At 42.1% G+C, this 21,594-nt stretch overlaps 2 protein-coding genes across 6 annotated transcripts in view; one reads left to right on the top strand and one right to left on the bottom strand.

Annotated features, from left to right (window-relative positions):
* Positions 1-16,065, top strand: part of PFKFB3 (6-phosphofructo-2-kinase/fructose-2,6-biphosphatase 3) — a 243,824-nt gene extending 227,759 nt beyond the window's left edge. Inside the window, exons 16-17 of the transcript XR_010377916.1 lie at positions 1,097-7,372; positions 8,611-16,065. The gene's annotated coding sequence lies outside the window, so the exon portion shown is untranslated. The remainder of the gene's footprint in view (positions 1-1,096; positions 7,373-8,610) is intronic.
* PRKCQ (protein kinase C theta) overlaps positions 1-21,594 on the bottom strand; it is a 131,467-nt gene that overhangs the window by 39,659 nt on the left and 70,214 nt on the right. For all 5 annotated transcript variants that reach the window (XM_031444771.2, XM_064479307.1, XM_064479308.1 and 2 more), the window contains 3 exons: positions 21,224-21,341; positions 19,702-19,862; positions 15,941-16,114 (listed from right to left, as the gene is read on the bottom strand). In XM_031444771.2, the coding sequence (XP_031300631.1) occupies positions 15,941-16,114; positions 19,702-19,862; positions 21,224-21,341 (453 nt within the window). The remainder of the gene's footprint in view (positions 1-15,940; positions 16,115-19,701; positions 19,863-21,223; positions 21,342-21,594) is intronic.

Raw genomic sequence — 21,594 nt, forward strand, 5'->3', positions numbered from 1 at the left:
CGTTTGTTTGTCTTGTGTCGCGTGGATAAAGGCTGCTGCCAAGGGGAATTTCAGAGGCAAAAAAAGCCAAAAAATTGGTGTGCGTGGATCGAGCATTTCAAAGCCGTTGAGAGCACTGACCACCTAACCCAGGGACTCCTGTGTTAGGAGAAGCTGGTCACAGACTAGGTCAGAGTGGCGCCAGGTTGCCTGCCAACCTAAAAATTTCCACACAGCGGGGACACTGTGCAACACCACACAGTCCCCAACCCTGAGGCACAGCCCTCTTAAGTATTCGTCTGGCTCTGAGAGACCCCGAAAGCCTTCGCCGGGAAAGCGAGACCTTTAGACTCTGGAGTTAGGTCTGCCACCTTCCGCACACCTGCTTATTGTCTATCGAAGATTTAGATTTTGTATCTACAAAAATGGCAAAAATCTTACTGCAAATAACTTAGGGTTGTTGTTTTGGGTCTGAAGAACCTAGCTTGGCAGCCGTCAGGTTGGGGCCCCACAACGTGGCTGGACAGAAATGTGGCTGAACCACCTCTGTGGCTCAGGGCTTTCCAAACGCCGGCAGCACTCAGGGAGGGTACGGCGTCATCGTGGGGACAGTTCCAACGAGTTGAGATCACTTAAGAAGCGCACTTGAAAGTAAGGGCTCCCAAGTCAACCAGACTGGGGACACCTACTTTAACTGGCATGCAGCAGGCTTCAGAAGGCTTCAAGATGCCAAGATAACTTCATTAAAAAACTAGTTGCAAAAGGCTAGTGCAACACTAAAGGCCTAAGAGGGACCTGAAACAAAGACGGTAAGACGGGCTTCACACGAGTCCTACTGCTCCCTCCTGCCGCCTTTTAGTTGAGTACTCGTTCCAGTGACCCTGTCGACACGGCCTTTCTAAAGAGACTACAAGACTGTAAATGAAAGTCCACCAAGTCAGTGGCCTTATTTACGCACAGCCCCACGCAGACCCGCAGAGGGGGACCACCGTGAGGACGCCTTCCAGGATTGCCGAGGTTCTGAGGGACTTTCTGGTGAACCGCCACGCTATTCTCTTAAGCAGCTAAGGCAGACCAAACTGAAAACTAACGGAAAACAGTTTCCAAATTCTTACAGACGCTCGAGCTGCACGCTCTGCTTTAACCCCTGCTCGGAGCCTGCGGACGGGGCCCGGGGAAGCTGGCAGAGGTCGGCCAGGGCGAGGATCCTCACCGGAGCCAGCTTCCTGACACGGCAGGAAAACACGACTTTCGCTCCCTCCCTGGGGATGCCTCTCAAGTCCAAGAGGTGGTTCACTGCTGCATGGAGCACTTGCTGTCTGTCCCAGCGGAGGCCTGGCAAAATGTTTACAAGGATTTTTTTTTTTTAAAGTAGCTCAGTGTTTAAAAGTTGGTCAGAAATAAGAGGCTGCTACTCAGAGCCTCACAGGAATTTTTTCAGGCCTCTCCCCCTAAGCCAAAATAAAACTGTGCGCACCTCGGAGAGAAAGAAAAAAGCTTCTAAAGCCCTTGTGAGAGGATTGACTAAAACAGTCCAAAGGCAAACAGCTCTAAATCCAGAACATAGAAATCTTTTCATTTCTATCTTAGCTAGAAATCTTCCTGATATAAAAGAAAAAAAGCAAATTACGGACAATCGCGTTGAATGGGATGGGCTAACCTATGATGTCATTTAGACGTTGGAACCCAGTTCTCTGGGGACTTGAGAGCCACTGTCGTTATCTTACAAATCTTTGCAAAACTAGAAATGCAGCTCGAGGGGCAGTTCAAAATCCAACTGTTCCTTTTACCAACCCCGCAACCTCCCCTGTTTATCTCAAAAGGCAAGTGTGTATTCTGAAGGTCCGTGGGAGCGATTTTAAACTGAAAGTTATAAGGTCTGTGTTTGCATCTGTATTTTTGTGTGTGTTGCTGTATATGCGTTATTCTATGCATGGTGTTTTCCATCTCTAGATGGTATTACAATTAATTTGTAAAAGAGCTCGATTTAATTGGGTTGAGGAGAATTAAGCATTAATATGAATTAAGGATTCCTAAAACCCTCAGAAATACACGGGCGTACCTCGGTGATACTGTGGGTTCAGTTTCAGACCGCTGCAGTAAAGCTAATGTCACAATAAGGTGCATCACACTGGTTTTCTAGTGCATGCAAAGGTTATGTTTACATTATGATGTGGTTTCCCAGTGCATGTAAAGGTTACGCTTGCATTATGATGTGGTCTATGAAGTGTGCAATAGCCTTTTGTCTAAAAAAAAAAAAAACCTATGTATCTTAATTTAAAATACTTGATTGCTAAAAAATGCTAACCATCATGTAAACCTTCAGCAAGTTGCACAATCTTTTTGCTGGTGGAAGGTCTTGCCAGGATGTTGGTGGCTGCTGACTGATCAGGGTGGTGGCTGCTGAACGTGGGTGTGGCTATGATAATTTATAAAAATAAGACAACAGTGAGGTTTGCTCCTTTGACTAACTTCCTTTCACAAACAATTTCTCTGGAGCGTGCAAGGCTGTTTGATGGCATTTTACCCACAGTAGAACTTCTTTCAGAACTGAAGCCAGTCTTCTCAAACCCTGCCACTGCTTTGTCGACTAAGTTTAGGTACTAAGTCTTCTGTTGTCATTTCAACAAGTCTTCACAGCATCCTCACAAGAAGTAGATTCTGAATCAAGAAACCCCTTTCCTTGCTCATCCATAGAAGCAGCTCCTCATCCGTTCACGTTCTATGACGAGTTTGCAGCGATTCAGTCACATCTTCAGGCTCCACTTGCAGTTCTAGGTCTCTTGCTGTTTCCACCACATCTGCAGTGACTTCCTCCACTGAAGTCCTGAATGTCTAAGTCATCCATGAGGGTTGGAATCAACTTCTTCCAAACTCCTGTGGATGCTGATACTCTGACCTCTTCCCAAGAATCACAAATGTTCTGCATGGCATCTAGAATGGTGAGTCCTTTCCAGAAGGTTTGCAATTTAGTTGGCCCCGATTCATCAGAGGAATCACTGTCTAGGGCAGCCTGAGCCGCACAAAACGCATTTCTTAAATAATAAAGCCTGCAAGTTGAAATGACTCCTTGATCCATGGGCTGCAGGGTGGATGTTGTGTTAACATGAACACAACAACAATCTCACTGCACATCTCCAACAGAGCTCTTGGGGGACCAGGTGCGTTGTCAATGATCAGTATTTTTTCTGAGCAGTAGGCTCACAATTGGGTTTAAAATACTCTGTAAAGCATGTTGTAAACAGATGTGCTGTCACCCAGGCTTTGCTGTTCAATTCATAGAGCACAGGCCGAGTAGATCCAGCACAATTCTTAAGGGCCCTGGGATTTTCAAAACGGTAAATGAGCACTGGCTTCAGTTTAAAGTCACCAGCTGCATTAGCCCCTATCAAGAGGCCAGTCCTTTGAAGCCAGGCGCTGACTTCTCCTCTCTAGCTATGAAGGTCCTACATGGCATCTTCTTCCAATATAAGGCTCTATAATCCACACTGAAAATCTGTCGTTGATGTGGCCGTCTTCATTGGTTATCTTAGCCAGATCTTGCTAAGATAAGTTGCCGCTTCACCTTGCACTTGGATATTATGGAGATGGTGTCTTTCCTTAAACCTCATGAACCAACCTCCGCTAGCTTCATACTTCTCTTCCGCTTCCTCAACTCTCTCAGCCTCCTTAGGGTTAAGGAGAGGTAAGGCCTTGCTCTGGATGAGGCCCTGGGGATGCTGTGGTCTCCATTATCAGCAATAAGGCTCTTTTGCTTTCTCACTATTCATCTGTTCACGGTAGCAGCACCTTTAATTTCCTCCGAGAACTTCTCCTTAGCGCTCACACCTTGGCTAATGGTTGGTGCGAGAGGCCTCGCTTTTGACTTCAAGTCAGAGATGTGGGGGCTCTTCCTTTCACGGAACACTTAGAGGCTGTTGTAGGGTCATCAATTAGCCTACTTTCAATATTGTCATGTCTCAGGGGATAAGGAGGCCCGAGGAGAGAGACGGGGGAATGGACAGTCAGAATACACGCGTTTGTCAATTAAGTTTGTCGTCTTATATGGGCGTGGTTCATGGTGCCCCAAAACAATTACAATAGTAACATCAGTTATCACAGATCACCATAACAAATATAATAATGAAAAGGTTTGAAATATGGCGAGAATTAACAAAATGTGACAGAGACATGGAGTGAGAAAATGCCGCTGGAAAAATGGCACCAAGAGATTTGCTCAGTGCAGGGTGGCCACAAACCTTTAATTTGTTTAAAAAAAGAAAAATGCAGTATCTCGCGAAGCACAATAAAATGAGGTCGGCCTGCAACAGAAACGAAGCCAAACGCTTCTCAAGTTCAGAAGATCTGAGATAACCTTTGGTAAGTAACAGCTAATTGATGTTTGTTGCAAGTATGTCTTCAGAATGATCAGTATCAAAAATACTGCGGATGTACAACTTCATTCTGCTTGGTTTATTGGTCAAGTAAATCCATGTTAGCTCCGTTACAAAGGTTTTCAGCAAGAAAAATAGCCCGGGATGGTGTCTGGCCTCGTCTAATGTCTCATGACATTTTTGCAGGTGTCTAAAACATGATTATTGAGGACAAATGATTTAAACTGATGTAAATGGGAACAAAAGGTTTTAGATAAACTTCTAAAGAGGAACTAAATATATTTGGGTCTATTAGAAAATATTTTTAAAATTGTTTCCTCTGAACTTTTTGGTGTCCTGAAATCTTAGTTTTGCTAAGTTAAAGGATGGCTAGTCATTGAATGTCTAGATCATTTCCAAATAAGATAAAGTACTGAAAACCTAGTTACTGAACAGAGCTCCATCTACTTTTGGCTTCCTTTTACAGAGGAACCAAATATATTTGGGTCTATTAGAAAATATTTTTTTGTGACGTACTGAAACTCTTACTATGAGAAAGCATATGTTCAAGAAATTTTTAAAAGTATAAAATGCATCAAGCCATAGGATGCTAATATAAAAAGACAGTTTACAATTGTTCATTTTCACTAAAATTAAGGGTTTTTTTAAAAAGGGTTAATTAAACATGCTTATATATATAATTAAAGCTATTAGAAATGATAAGGACAACATCTCTGCACGCAGGGAAAGTAGGGGGTGTGGTTTTGGCAAAAGAAGTTATGAGGAATGGAGATGCATTTTTATCGAGAAAAAAGAAAGGAATTTCGTCTTTAAGTGAGACTGGTTATTTCAGAACGGTAAAAAGGGAAAACACAGGACAAAATCGAGGAAAGTTTGTGGGGAAAACAATCTTGGGAACTGAATTTTATGCCCGGGCAAGCTGGCTAAGATTGGAATGAATTTAAGTGAAAAAAAAATTTTACTCAAAATTAGAATTGGTTTTCTCTATGTTAAAAGTTTTTTTTTTGATTTTTGGTCTACTTCTGATAAGAGATTATGAAAGGTTTTTCCAAAATAACCTCCTATGATTTGGATTATCTTTATCGGATCTTTGATTAAACTGAGCCTTCTCTATTAAGAGAGTTCTTTTGAACAATTATTTAACTTTCTATATTTACCTGTGAAGTCTTCAATCGATCACCTTGGTTAACTGAGTAACTACTACTTCACAGTGACCTAATGTTCCTATTTGATCAAGTGTTTTTAAACCTTTTGATTTTTTAATTGAATAACAGTTGATAACCTTTTTATGTTTTTAATAAACCTCCCCCAAATCAAATTCTAAATGAAGCCTTTTTGACTGTGAACAAACTTTAAGATTTTCCAGAGGGTCCCTGGAACATTTCAAAAGATTTGTTTTCTCTCCTTATAAAATGAAAGATGTTAAGCTAATTTGGGTTACTTGACGTGTAAATGTCATGGAAAGCACTGTCAACACCAAGCCTCTTTTATGTTGTATTTGTACAGAAAATCGTGTTCTCAACATTGATGTGTCCTGGTATCATGTAATCAGTCAGAATCCGGCTGTTACCTTAAAATGTACATCAGAGCAATAACTACAGTTCCTTATCAAATGAACTCTCATCAGGTCTTCAGCCACGGGCATCTTAAGTCTTTGTCATTTACCAAGAGTTACTGTCTTGCTTAGAGGCTTTTGCAAAAGTGTTTCTTCAAAAGGGCTTCATCTCTGAGGAGATTCATGGAAGGGGCTTTGGCAAACACAGGTTTATGATAACTTTAAACTCGTAAAACTGACCTGGGTAAAAATTTCCAGATCTAATGGAAAAAAACTGGATTTAAGCAGAATAAGCATTAGTAACACAGGAATGAACTGATGAGGACGATGATTACAATTTTTACGATCTTCTGTTTGAAACATTGCTGGCACTTCAGTGTGTTTCCCTTTCCAGATTTGAGATTTCTCTTGAGCTGTCATGATTGGCAACAATTTGGTAAAGTCTACCTCTGTAAACAAGGGTAAACGTTTACTTTTTTTCTTTATCTGATTTCTCCAGAGACTCTTGAGTACTCCCTTTATGGCAAAACAGTTATTTACATAAGGTCAGTGAGCATCTGCTCTCCTGGGAACAGAACTCAGTTGCCTGTATTCGCCATATTACCAAGGCTTTGACTGGAATTTCACGTGTGAGAGATGTGGGCGTAGACTCAGATGTGACCAGACTAAGCTTTAAAGAACTAAGACTGACTTTACGGAGCCAATCAAGTCCCTTGGAAAAACTGAACTCTCACTCTGGTACCAAGGCTCCCAGGGCCTTACCAGGTGAGTGTGAAAGGTGACTTCCTGGCAGGCCCGGGAACCTCAGGACGCGTTTCGGACCTCAAGAGAGGAATTCATCCAAACGTACAGTATTGAAGGGAAAATCTGATTCCAAGGGTTTGGCTTGGCTTCCTGTCCTCAGACTTTAGAGTTCAACATGACATTCTTTACAGCGAGCAGTCTTTAAATGTGCTTACATGGTCACTCACTATTCTTTCTGCACTTATGTAATTAACCAGGCCCAGTTTAATGCAAATTCGTTTTACTGAGATTATCTTTGATAAAATAAATGCAAGTGATTGTAGAGAAAAAAAAAATGATGCCTGCACCTCTGTAGATACTAGATTCGAATCCCGTTAATCGTTTTTGAGGTTTTGTTACATAGCTGTAAACTGGACTGGATCTTGACTGCTTCCGGTTTGCTCAGTTAACTAGCAATGACTCTGCAAACCGACATTTCCAGTTTCCTCCCACCCTTCTGATTTGGAACCACTAAGAACAAAGACTGCCCTTGGGTCTCTCTGGAAGGGACTAAGCCAGATTTTCCTCCCTAACCAGATGGCAGCCAAGCCACAGGGACTGGGATCCTGGGTGTACAGCTCACAGCTGAAGGCATCCCCCCCGACCTCTGGTCTGTGGACACCGCCGAGGGCCTCGAGAGCAAACTGACCGAGAAAAGCAGCAGCCTGCCATCTCACTTTAAGTATGAAACCCTCTCTTCAGTTTCTTTGGTCTGGCATTGGCCTGGGACAATGCCCCCAACACCCCTATCTCCCAGGCCATTGCTAAGTGTGGGGGTGGGGTGGGGTGGTACCTTTTAGATTGCTGGATTTCTCATCAGAAAAACTCTGATCTCTCCATGATAGGAGGGAGCCCCTGGTCTGTGTCCCTTTCTCTGGTTAACAACCCCCAACTTGGGGAACTTTGCATTCAAGCTCTGTACAAAGAAAGGGACACAGTGCAGGTGACCGAACACTTCCTATGCCAGGGCCCTGTTCGTGAGCCGCGGTGACCTGTCGCACCTGGATGAACACTTTTGAGGAAGTGGAAGCTCAGTTACATAAAAACACTGAACAAGCCATTCGGCTTAGAGAGGTGACTCCTTCAGTGGGGTTTTTCTTTCCATTTTGATTGGCTTGGGTCCTGCGGCTGAAGAGCACTCCAGACATTGTCCCTAGCTACTGCCCACCAAGTAAATGACCTCCCTAAGAGGAGAACTTCAGAAAGGGATGAAGAGAATGGCCAGCTTAAAAACGGTCACCCCGAACTCTGTGGCCTGTGAATGCCACACAGAGGATCATAGGAAACAGAGCTTTGAAACGGCAGTTGGGAGTGGTACTAATGCCTTAAATTTTGATCACATCCCTCAGTTAAGCTGAGGGTCTGATCAAAAGATGGGGGTGGGTGATTGTTTTTAAAAAAAAAAAAAAAAAGAGATAATAGTCCCACAATGGAATCATTTATGCTAAACCAACATCTCCAAACCGGGACTTCATGCCTAACCTAACTGCAGTTCCAGCCTTCCCCAGGAACGTAACCTTAACCGGTCAGCCTGGAACCCCCCTGATCAGCACTAGTGAGGGTCCATCTGGCAGACCCTTTCATCCTCGAGAGGAAGGTGGCCGTGCTGAAACAATGTGCTCTTCCCTTGTCGCTCCCTGCTTCCTGCCTAGAAAAGGCTCCATTTCACACAGCTCCTCAGAGCGCCTTTCTGTGTGAGAGATGAGATGCTGCTCGAGTCATTAAGTGTTGAAAACAGATAACTGGGTCTCTAAATTTACTCAGTCGGATTTTCTGTTTTAACACTTTCCAGACCCTCTGGTTTTCCCCTGGTGGTGTCACAGATCAGAGAAACTTTGGGTACTTGAATTATTAATATTTTACTCTAGCATAATTAAAAGGAGAGGAAAGCTATTTTTCTGTGTTTTTTCCTTCCTGTAGGTGAACATTTAGTTACCCACGAGATGACATGTCACTAAGACACTTCCGTGGTGTGGGTGCGTAGGAAGCACTATCTGGACAAAGAAGTAGGGTAAGGATGAATACTCTTCCCCGTTTCCAGCTGGGAAGGTTCACCTTTCTTAGCTTCCGTTTTCCCATAGGTAAAATTGAACAAAAATAGCTACTTCACTGGGATTAACAAAATCAGATATACTTAAAGTTCCTAGGAAACTATCTGGCACAAGATAGGCTCCCCAAAAAGGTAGTTTTAATTATATTTTTCTTTAAAGTATGTTGGAGCAGAGATGGCTGGTTGCCTATCTTTCTTTCTTAGTAAAAAAAAATTTATTCTGGATGACAATGTGCCCATCTGAAAGATTCAATGTTCTAGCTTTCCTTACAGCTACAGAAGAGTCAGACAGATGTAAGCCAAAGTTTTTTGTGGGCCTTATGGAGAAGTGGTTTAATGAAGAAGAGTTATTCTCTCTTCCTCCTGCTTCCTGAATAGATTGTGGCTATGAGGGCTGGACTCCAGCAGCCATGCTGGGCTGTGGAGTACCTTTGAAGATGGAAACCTAGTGCAGTAGATGATGGAACGGGGCAGATGGTTCCTGGATCTCTGACATCATAGAACTATCATACTTGCTTTGAACCATACATGTGTTACTCCGTTTATATGAAGAGAGAAACACTTCCATCACATTTAAGTCATTATTATTTTGTGTCCTGTTACTAGCAGCCAATGCAATTTCTAATCAACATACACATTATTTCACATTTATTCAATTCTGAAATTGGGAGATGGCTTCTAGTATATAGTTTTAAAATAATTTTGTCTATCAAGAAAATAAGGCATCTAATTATTAATGGTGTCTTAAAGGAAACAGATTATTCTTCCAAGTTAGGACTTCTTTTTCCTATTTACTACTTAGAGAACGCTTTCCTTTTCCTACGTAATTCTAATTTAATCACCAGTTTTAGAGTCTTATGAACAGTAGGTCCCCAAGAGATGTTTGTTGAATTAATTTAATAGCAACCTTCTAAAGAAAGTAGTTTGTGAAATGTGCTTTCAAGGTTTTATGATTAATTTATTTTTAAAAGATTTTAATTTACTTGTTAGCAAAGTTAAAAGATTCCACCCAAGGACCCACCGATCTACACATGAAACAATTTCTCCTGAAAAGCTGATGGAACAGCTTCTGCACGAGAAATGACAGACCATGTAGAGCTGAATAAGAGGTATGGAGACCCTGCATCAACAGGAACTACCCGTGACACAGTGATTTAAAGGGCACTTAGACTACGTGTGAAGGAATCCACTTACTAACCCCTAGAGCATCTGCCAAACACATGGGGAACTGCTGGGACTCACGCCAGGGTTGGAGTTTTTGAGGACTGTAATTTTTTGTATCCCCTCCACCTTAATAGATGGCTAGGAACAAAGTCCAGACACTCTATAGCCAGCCTGCCAAGGCTGCCACAGCATGCCCCACGTCCAACCAGCATGGCCACGGGACACCCTAGCTCCAGCCTTTCTGTGAAGGCAGCCCCAGCATGCTCCAGACCCCCACAGCCAGCCAGTCTGCCAAAAACCCCAGAAAAACTGCTAATGAAATAGAGAAAAGTTAGTTACCTGATTTAAGAGTTCAAAGTAATGGTCATAAAGATGCTCACTGAACTCAGGAGAAGAATGAACACAGGGAAAACTTCAACAAAGAGTTAGAGCAAATCAAAACTGAATAATATGATAACAAATGAAAAATACACTACAGGGAATTAAAAGCAAATTAAACGATACAGAAGAATGGGTCAGCAATCTGGAAGACAGAATAGTGGGAATCACCCAACCAGAACAGCAAAAAGAAAAAATAAATAGAGGCTAGCTTAAGTTACCTCTGGGGGACAACATCAAGCCTACTGACATTCACATTTTAGGGGTCCCAGGAGGAGGAGAGAGAAAGGGGCTAAAACCTTCCCTGACTTGGGGATGGAAACAGATATCCAGGTCCAGGAAGCACAGAGTCCCAAACAAGATGAACCCAAAGAGATCTGCATCAGGACACACTATAATTAAAATGGCAAAAATTAAAGGTAAGAATATTAAAAACAGCAAAGGGAAAAGCAAATAGTCACAAATAAAGAAACTTCATCAGAAACTTTTGCCAGAAGGCAGTGGCATGATATATTTAAAGTGCTGAAAGGAGAAAACGTACACCAAGAATACTCTACCTGGTAAGGTTATTCTTCAGAGTTGAAGGAGAGATCAAGAATTTCCCAAACAACAAAAACTAAAGGAGTTCATCACAGCTAAACTGGCCTTACAAGAAACGTTAAAGGGTCTTCTTTAAGTGAAAAGGCAAGGCCATACCTAGAAATATGAAAAAAAAAATCTCACTGGCAAAGGCAAATATATAGTAAAGGCATAGGACAGCCACTTAAAAAGCTAGTATGAAGGTTAAAAGAAAAAAAGTAAAATGAACTATAACTACAAAATAAAAATATGTAAAATATAATGTCAAAACACACTGGGGAGGGGAGTACAAATGTAGCTTTGAGAATGCTTTTGAGCATTCAAGCTTAAGTGACTTTGAACTTAAAATAAACTGACATATAAATATATGTTGTTGAGACACATGGAGCTCATGGGTAACCAAAAACCTATGATGCACAAAAAATGAAGAGAAAGGAACACAAGTGTAACATTAGAGTCACTGATCAAACCACATGGGAAGAGACAAAGGAACTAGAGGACCTACAAAAAGAGCCAGAAAGCAGTTAAAATGGCCGTAAGTACATACCTAGCAATAATCACTTTAAATCAATGCTCCAATCAAGAGACACAGGGTGGCTGGATGGATAAAAAAAAAAACAAGACCCCTCTACATGCTGCCTCCAAGAGGCTCACTTTAGATCTAAAGACAGACTGAAAGTGAAGGGACAGAAAAGGATATTCCATGTAAATGGAAATGAAAAGCTGGGGTAGCAATATTCATTTCCAACAAAATAGACTTTAATACTGTAACAAGTGACAAAGAAGGGTATTACATAATAATAAAGGGCTCAATCCAAGAAGAGGATTTAATATCCATAAATATCTATGCACTCAACATAGAAGCCCAAACATATGTAAAGCAAGCATTACCAGGCACAAAGGGAGAAACTGAGAGTAATGCAGTAACAGTAGGGGACTTTAACTTCCCACTGTCAGCAATGCATAGATTAGCCAAACAGAAAAATCAACAAGGAAAAGCTGGCCTTAAATGACACATTAAACCATAAAGATATACAGAACATTCCATTCAAAAATGGAATACAGATTCTTTTTGTACATTTTCCAGGTAAATCATGTTAGGGCACCAGAAAATTTAGACTGAAATCATATCAAGCATCTTCTCTGACCACAATGGTATGAAACTTTCCAAAATCTATAGGATGCAGTTCTAATAGGAAAGTTCATGCCTACCTCAAGAAATAAGAAATATCTCAACCAAATTTTATACCTAAAGGAACTAGAAAAAGAGGAAACAAAGCCCCAAGTTAGTAGAAGGAAGGAAATAATTAAGATCAGGGTGGAAATAAGTAAACTAGAGACAAAAATAACAGTAGAAAAGATAACTGAGACTTAAGGGGTGGTTCTTTGAAGAGATAAACAAAACTGATAAGCTTTTAGCCACTTTCATCAAGAAAATAGATGGCTCAGATAAATACAATCAGAAATAAAAGGGAAGTTACAGCTGACACCACAGGAATACAAAGAATCATGAGACAACCTCAAAGAAATGGATAAATTCCTAGTAATATTCAATCTTCCAAGACTGAATCAGGAAGAAATAGAAAATCTGAACAAACCCATTACCAGAAGTGAAACTGAATCAGTAATAAAATAAAACTTCCAATAAACAAAAGTCCAGAACTAGACTGCATCCCAAAGGAATTCTACCTAACATATAAAAAAAAAGTAATGAAAAGTAAGGAATGCTTCTAGACTCATTCAACAAGGCCAGCATTACCATGATGTCAAAACCAAAGACACCACACAAAAAAAGAAAATTACAGGCCAGTACCTCAGATGAATATAGAGGTAAAAATCCTCAACAAAACATAAGCAAACCAAATTCTTTCAATATATTGTTCAAACACCACGATCAAGTGGGATTTATCACAGGGATGCAAAGATGGTTCAATATCAGCAAATAAATCAGTATAATACACCATGTTAACAAAACGAAGGATACAGATGATACAAAGCATTTGACAAAATTCAATATCCATTCATGATAAAAACTCTCATCAAAGTGGGCACAGAGGGAATGTACCTGAACATAATAAAAGCCGTGTGTGACAAACCCACAGCTGGCATCATATTCCACGGTGAAAAGCTGAAAGACCTTTTCTTCTAAGATCAGGAACAAGCCAAGGACGCTCACTCTCATCACTTTTACTCAACATAGCATTGGAGGTCCTAGCCATAGCAATCAGACAAGAAAAGGAAATAAAAGGTATCCAAATTGGAAAGGAAGAGAAACTGACTATTTGCAGATGACATGATACTACGATCCACAGAAAACCTTAAAGACACCACGAAAAAACTATGAGAGCTAGTAAATTCAATAAAGTTTCAGGATAGGAAATGAAAATACAGGAATCTGTTCCATTTCTATACACTAATAATGAACTATCAGAAAGAGAGACCATGAAAACAATCCCATTTGCAACTGCATCAGAAAATGAAATACCCAGAAATAAATCTAACCAAAGAGGTGGAAGACCTGTACTCTGAAAACTAAAAGACACTGACAGAGGAGATTAAAGAGGACACGAAGAAGTGGAAAGACATCCCATGTTCATGGATTTGAAGAATTAATATTGTTAAAATGTCCATACTGCTGAAAATAGCCCACAGATTTAATGCAACCCCTATCACAATACCCATTTTTCACAGAACTAGAACAAATTATCCTGAAGTTTGCATGCAACCACAAAAGACCCTGAATAGCCAAAGCAATCTTTGTTTTGTCAAGCAAGTCCCACACTGCTTAAATCCTCGTTGTTATATAAATTAAACCAAATTGCAAAAAGTAAGCAAGCAGATAAAAGAATCCATAAATAGGGCCCTTTCCCAACTGACTAAGTTAGAGAATTACTCGGAGTGAATCATCATTCATGTCAGTGGCTGCTTTTTACACTCACCAGTGGTATTTGCTTACATACAAGGTCTGAATGAGAAATCAGGGCATCTCAAAACAACTCAGCGTCCTTCAGAAAGTGTAATGCAAGCTTTGCCTCCCCACCATCTCTTATTTCTAAAAGGACTCAATTCTTTGAAATCTAAGGAGTGAGACAGTCATTTTAGATTTGATGTGTGGATTCTCTGCCACGTGTTCTCACTCATCTGCTTCTCTGGTTTTGGTAAAGCGTTACAGAGGCTTGGGACCTTAAGAGCATTTCCTGTAACAGGAACAAAGCAAACACTGCCTGAGATGGTAACTGACAAGCAGAGGCGGAAATATCCCCGTTTTCTGCAAAGCGGGATTCAGAACAGCCTTCCCCGTAAAATGCAAACATACAAACAAACATACAAAAACCGTGGGAAAAGATGCCAAGTGAAGCCGGATTATATAATGCCTCCTAGAAGCCTGGTCTGAAGTGTATTTAGCCTTCTGACAAAAGCCTCGCAATATTTCAAGAGGAAAAGTGGACAGCAGGTCTAGAGCGCAGAGCAGGAGAGCGGGGCCGAGTTCCTTACTTTGCCGTTTGGTGACGTACCTGCACCATCCCAGAGCAACAGAGACTTTTAATCTCCAGGAGGAAATTTCTAGCAGGGAATTTCTCGAACCCTCGTTATCAGAAATTCCAAACTCCTTCCTGCTTCAGAACATAAGCCTACTTTCTCTTAAACAGCTTCTCCTAATCCTTCTACTCCTTAATGCCTCCTGGTTGCAGCCCCTCCACCCCTCTTGCCCAAGACCCTTTCTGCCTATTCAAATTCTAATTTCTAGTTTTTCTCAGCTCTGGTGCTTAGAGCCTACATTCCTCAGTTTAACATTACTCACCACCTTTAGAAGGATCATTCTTGCCTCTTTTATCAGAGTATGAAATTCTCCAGGTTAGGAACTGTATTAGATGCTCCTGTACCTTTCACAGTGCTTTGAATACACATATGATCACTGAGTGCTTTTTCACTGTCAGTTTCTCTTTATTTTAGTTTAGTGTATTGATCATTTAGAGGTCCTCTGTAACTTACACACATACTAAGGTAGGTCATTATCATCAAGGCTTGAAACAGAACAAGAGAAAAAAATCTTCACCCTCTTTCGCCCTTAACCACGTGGTCCCACGTGGGTCCACTTACTTATTCTAAGTTACACTCAGCGGGGATTGGATCAAGAAGAGCAGAGAAATAAAGAGAGAAAATCATAAAGCTCGTCCACGAGGGCTGATCTACAAGGATGTTCATTTCAGTGTTATTTAAACCAGAACAAAAAGTTAGAAACATTCTGATTAGATAAGTCACATTGTCTTAACATATTTAAACCTAGAGAGTGTTACAAATGCAAGTTATGGAACAATATGTACATATAGTGGGTCGCTATTTTTATTTTTTAAAATCTAGTGGCTGAAAAATCTAGAAGGCTAAACTTCAAAGTATTAATAGTGATTATATCCAAATGGCGGAATTATATATGCTTTTGTTCTCTGAGCATGTAAGTACCTTCCAAATTTTGTAAAATGATCCCAAATAACTTTTAAGTCAGAAAATTTTTTTTAAAAAATTTTTAAGGAAAAAGTTGAGGAGGAGAATCTTCCCAGAACAGGAAAGACACTTCTGACAAAAATCACCCTTTTGCCTCGCTGCTCAGGACCTCACTGATCCATGCTGAAGGATGACCTCCTACTGTCCTTAAAAAGGACAATAACAGTGCATGCACATCTTGATCTGTTTTTTCCAACTTTTGTCTCTTCAAATACACGTATGGTAGACGAACAGACAGGTGCCACACCCTGTCTCCCCCCTACAAAGCACTGCTGTTACATAAGTCACACACTGCTTAGAACCCTTGTATGTAAGTTAAACCAAACTCTGCAAAACAGGTGAATAGACAAGTTCAGAAGGAAAGGAAGGCCCTTTACCAGCCAAGACATTAAAAAAAAAAAATTAACATGTCAGTGGTGTTTAGAGGAAAAGAAACTTGTTTAAATAGATGGAAGATGGACTCAGATAGAGAACTACATGGAGACAGCACCCCACATCTCCAAATGAGGGCTGCCAGGGGCACCCAGCTTTACTGGGTGAGATATGGATGAAGGGGTGTTGGGGTGGAAGCCTTACCTTGGTCTGGAACGTGCAGAACATGTGCGTTAAGAACGGATGCTCCCAGGCCAAGGAGAGAACTCGCTTCTCTACCATTGTACACTCCACATCGTCGTCCATCAAAACCACATCTTTCTTTAAGGCTTTTATTGCAAAAAACTGATTGGTTTTCTTGAACTCTGCCAGGAAGACCTAGAAGGAAGGGGAACAAGTGACTTTATTTTAGACTTCGGATTCACACTCATTAAAGAAGAGCCACAAAGTCCTTCTCCGATCCTCCGCCATCCCCTTTTTATGGAGGCAAAACAGCTTGCTGGCGTGGGATGGTATGAAACAGTTCCATCCTCTCTGTACCTTTCAAAGGGTTTCACAGAGCTACTGTGCACATGGGATGGGTTATTATCAGCCCCTGAAAAATTCTATCTAAAAAAGTGTGCCCTGTCTGCCCAGGGACCTGAGTACGTTTATTTAAAAAATTCAGAGACAAATGTGCACTGAAGGAAGCAGCAGCAAGTAGTGGAAAGGAGGACTTGACTGCTCTTGAAATATCACTGAAAATGAGCGTACAACCTTACTCCAAGTTTTACCCACTTTTTCAAGGCAAAAAAGAATGTGTGAGGAACAGAGGTGTCCCGGTGTGCTTAAAGAATGCATCGCATTTCCTCTGATGGTACAGACACCAGTACCATCTTCAGGACCTACTATGTGCCAGACATTCTGCTGTGTGCAAATTTTATTGTCTGTTTAATTTTTAGCTCAGAACACTCTGCAAGAGATCGTAATTAAAAAAAAAAAAAAAACTAGGCTCAAAGGATAACTTAACTTCTTCAAATTCATGGAGCTACTCAGCGGAAAATCTGACTCCGAAGTTTACTTTTGCCCCTTGCTTTCAAGAACACCAGATGGCACATAATGGAGAGTTTCTCCAGCTTTCACTTTTGCAAATGATGCAGCAACAGACAATTGACAGCAGTGAAGACGTAGCATTTGGAGACAGAAAGCTCCAGCTCAGGCCTCATTTTGCAGATGCTTTACTAGCTGTGGGAATGTGGGCAAACAAACTAGCCTTCCTGGGGCTTCAGTTTCCTAATGTGTAAAAGGGTTAACTCTCACTGCATTGCTAACTTACAGGACTGCTGTGAAAATCAAAAGGGAAGTGATTTGTGAACTACAGAATGCTTTCTAAATGACAGTGGTTGGAATCTAAGAAATGAAACGAATTTATATAACAAAACAGAAACAGACTCATAGAGAACAAACCAGCGGTTAGTAGTGGGGAGAGGGGAAGCGGGGAGGGGCAAGATGGGGGAGGGGATTAAGAAGAACAAATTATTATGTATAAAATACATAAGCAAAGGATTCTATTGTACAACACAGAGAAATACAGCTATTTTGTAATATCCTTTAATAGAGTGTAATCTATAAAACTATTGAATCACTATGTTGTACATTTGAAACTAAATATTATAAATCAACTCTACTTAAAAAAAAAACAACAAACCCTTGTCATGTGTTTCTTTTAGTAACTTCTAGGGAACGTTGAAGTCAGTGACGCTAAACCAGTAGTGAAAATGCACATGTCTATGTTTAAAATAATATAGTGTGGACACATAGCTTTGGGGTAGTTGGCTCAATAGAGGGGATAAAGCCCAGATGAGAATTCAGGCAAACAAGTGATGTGCGTATCTCCAGAAAAACACGTAGTTTGTTCTCCTGGGCCTCAAAGTCAACGCAGATCCAAAACACAGAGGCTGCCATATTGGTGAGGAACCATATTTTCCATGTAGAGTGAAAAGAAAGAAGAAAAACAAGTGTTGGAGTATTTTTAGTGTTGTGAGAAAAGGAAATAATGGCTGTCCTATTCTGCTTCAGTGTGTCACCCCCATCACCTTGGGCCCCACGTGCAGTCCCCTGGGAGTACAGGGACCTGGGGTTCTGATGGTGAGGAGCTTACTGCTTTGGACATAGAGCAGAGGGTACGTGGAGCTCTCAGCTGTCCCTCGGGTTATTTGCTAAGGCATACAGGTTTAACTTAATGCCTTATTAACCTTGCTGAAATGGAGAAATCCGCACGGGAACAAAGACAAACATTTCATTAACAATTAGAAGTCCTCTTTCGGTAATTGCTTCTTTCAATAAAACATCCCCAAACCAGCCATAAACTAAGAAGCTGAAAAGGCAATTTCCATCTCTGTAATGTGCTTTCAATTTTTGGTAACAGGTTATAATTGCACATTAATTGATGCTAAATTTTAATGAAGACTGGCTGTAAAATTGCCTATTACACTCAGATTAACACCAAATGCGCCTGCTGTGGTTCACGTCATTGTGGAAACGAACTAAATGAGCTAACAGATATCAGCTACGGCCTGCAGGACAGAGTGGATTTTGCCCAAGGCGATGCCTTGGTATTTAAATCCAAACCCCAATTGCAGCACAATGTCACTCAACCATGGCAATGCCCGGTTGCATTTTTGCTTGTTTATTATTAAGTAAACCAGGTAGGTTTTGCAGCCAAGGTGAGCAGGTGCTGAGCGTAACACTGGCCTTGACTGAACAAATTCATGGACCAGTAGTTTCCATCTAAAATTCCCCTAAGAGTGGCATCCAAGAATATAAGACGACAGAGGTTCCCGTGAATACTGAGCCTTATTATCCAACAACCTTAAAGTCTATATTCCATGACACCCCTCTTTACCGTCACTGGCTTGAAAATATTCTCTGGTCACCAATAGCTGATTATTATTTCTCAGATTATGCCTTCTTCTTCCCTGTCCTCTCCTCACCCTCTGTTGACTGACTGCCAGCCATGACTTGAGTGAGTGGCAGGAATAATTGAGAGGAAGGACCTTCTCCGTGAACCTTTTCCCAGGGCTCAAGCTACAGTCGTATTATGGGCTGAACTGCGTCCTTTCCAAATAAATCCTATGTTAAAATCCTAACCCCCCAGCACCTCAGCGTGTGACCATATTTGGAGGCAGGGTCTATTCACAAGGTAGTTACGTTAAAACGAGGTCATCAGTGTGGGTCCCAGTCCAAAATAGGGCTGGTGTCCTTATAGGAACGGGAGATTGTGAAAGACGTGGAGGGACGACCATGCGAGGACACAGGGAGAAGACAGCTCACAAGCCCAGGAGAGAGGCCTAGGCAGAAACAGCCCTGTCCACATCTCGGTCTCTGACTTCCAGCCTCCAGAGCTGGGAGAAACACATTCCCACCGTGGAAGCCCCTCGGTCTGCAGGACTGGGACACGGTGGTCCCAGCCAGCGACTATGAGGCTGAGAACACTCGGGAGGGAAAAAAAAAAATCACACAGAAAGTAAAACCACACCCCAGCTTTGAGAAGGGAGCAAAACAACAACAAAAAACACCAATGAAACAAAAATATCTCTGTGAAAGAGGAACTGGCTGAGGCACCTCACTTCTTTGGTGTCTAAAGATAGCAAACTCGTAAACTCGTGGGATGGACACCTGACCTGAGAACCCTGATTCCCCGGCAGCAGGGGCTGACTTCCTAGGGCCTCCGGGTCCCTATTCATACACTTCTCTGTCTTCTAACATGTATAATATAATAAAGTAAGTATAATATAATATAGTAAGTATAATACAATATAATACAATCTAATCTAATCTAATCTAATCTAACAGTTCCTGACCAGGAATGCCCTCTGCACACGCACACGTGGATTTGGTCCCACCGGTCCCCTAGTTCCACTGGCCAAAAGTTTGCTCTGCAATTTCTGGAAGTTGGTCCGCAGACTCCTACACGCGGATCCTACCTTGCCAAAACTTCCTTTCCCCAGCATCTTGTGCAAGATGAAGTCCTCGATTTTTAACTTCATATGTAGAGATGGTCTTTCTCTGTTCAGTCCAGGTTCTGGACGGTGGCACGCCTTCTCCACCTCATCCAAGGGCGACTCCCAGGAGATTCCCTGAGGCTCTGGAAATGGCAAGCCAACGGTTAAAAGGAAAGAAGGAACCGTGGAGGGTCGTTCTAGCTGCTTGGAGAACACGCTTTCCTTTCCACGTCCCACTCTGAAGCTCTGTTCACAAAAGTGAAGAAAGAGGTTCCTGCGGTGCAAAAGCATCACCTCCTGCCTGTGAGCCTGGCGTGGGGCGTGTGGTGTGGGGACCGTGTCCCTTTTTGCAATAGACCCGGAAAATGTTCAAGTTAGGAAGCATTCCAGTCAGCGTAAAGCCATGTATGCAACAGGAATGGACACTTTTTAATAATGTCAGATCATGGGCAAAGAGGAATTTTAACCAAATTTGAGGGAAAATGATTCTTTCCTGCTTGCATGGCTCGCAGACACCGTGGCGTCAAGTTCTGTGACTTACCACGTGGGGGAAGAAGTAACAGACAGCAGGTCATTGAAGATCCAAGTCGCATCCTTCACCACAGGCTTCAAGTCAAGACACTGCCTACTCTGATCATCCCTGAGACACAGTCTACTTCTCTGCCTGGAGCAGCTTTCCAAATCTAATCTAAACCTTTCTTTAAAAATTTTTTCAGTCAATTTATTCCTCACCCCATGCCAGAGGAAGTGCAGAAAAACTCTTTTTGGAACCTTCCTCCCACTCCCTTATAACGGTTCTTTTTTAAAAATTGAAATACATTTGACATACCACGTTGTGCCAATTTAAGGCGCGTAACACGCTGAGCGATACATTTATACACCGTGATGCCACTGGACAGTTAGCACCTCTGTCATAGCACATAGCGTTTCTCTTTTGTGGTTGGAATAAAGACATCTATTTCCCAATCTCTTGGTTTGTCTTTCACGTTCTCCGTAAGTCCCAGGAAAAGAAGTACTTTATAATGATGCTGAAGCTACCCAGGTGCCAGTACCACACGGGCACGTCTTCCATGAAGGACTCTGGAACAGTAGCCTGGATGGACTTCCATCGCGTCATGAATGTTAAGGACGCCGGGCTTTTCTTCCTCCTCCTAATCTTAAACGTCCCAGAAAAGCCTCAAAGGTGCGGAATCAGATGGGCTGGGGTGTTCCTACTCTTATGGTGGATTTGTTCCTGTAAAACCGCTTAACTGTGGCAGGCAGTGACACTGCAACCCTAAGGAAAGGTCTGCCGTTGTTTCCTCCAGGCCATTCCATCCCCCCCCCGCAAAGGCTTCACTCCTAAGAAGTAGGAACCTCTTAAGCTGGGGCTAGATCTGTAACCTCTAAATAGCAATGAATCATTTACCGGGCCAGGTAAATGGAGAATCTAAACCCAGAGGACTCAGGCCTACCAGGCTTCGCTCCGGACCACGACCCTGCCGCGGGGCAGGAAAGCGCGTACCTCTTTTCCCCGGAGCTGGAACGTACGGCAGCCTCGCTTCGTCTTTTATGGAGCACGGGAGACCAATTTCGACGGGACCTTCTCTGAAGATGTGTTCAGAATCTCTTAAGCAGCGAGCCTAGGTTACAAATAAAGAGTGAGACCACCGGGCACTGACTGGACAGCTCCGCCTGCCGTCCGAGGGCAGGAAGCCGCTGAAGATCCTAAGTGCACAGGATAACGCAGCTCTCCCGTCCCTCGGAACTCTCAGGTCCCCACATCCTAGGAATGTCTGCCGTATTTTATGCACCAGCAGAACGTGTTTGCTCCTTCATACTTTTCCGGGGGGCTACCTGACTTCTTTCATGCCATCTACATCATTTGGCCATCAT

Source organism: Camelus dromedarius, chromosome 26, assembly GCF_036321535.1.
Source record: "Camelus dromedarius isolate mCamDro1 chromosome 26, mCamDro1.pat, whole genome shotgun sequence".
Classification (NCBI taxonomy): Eukaryota; Metazoa; Chordata; class Mammalia; order Artiodactyla; family Camelidae; genus Camelus; species Camelus dromedarius.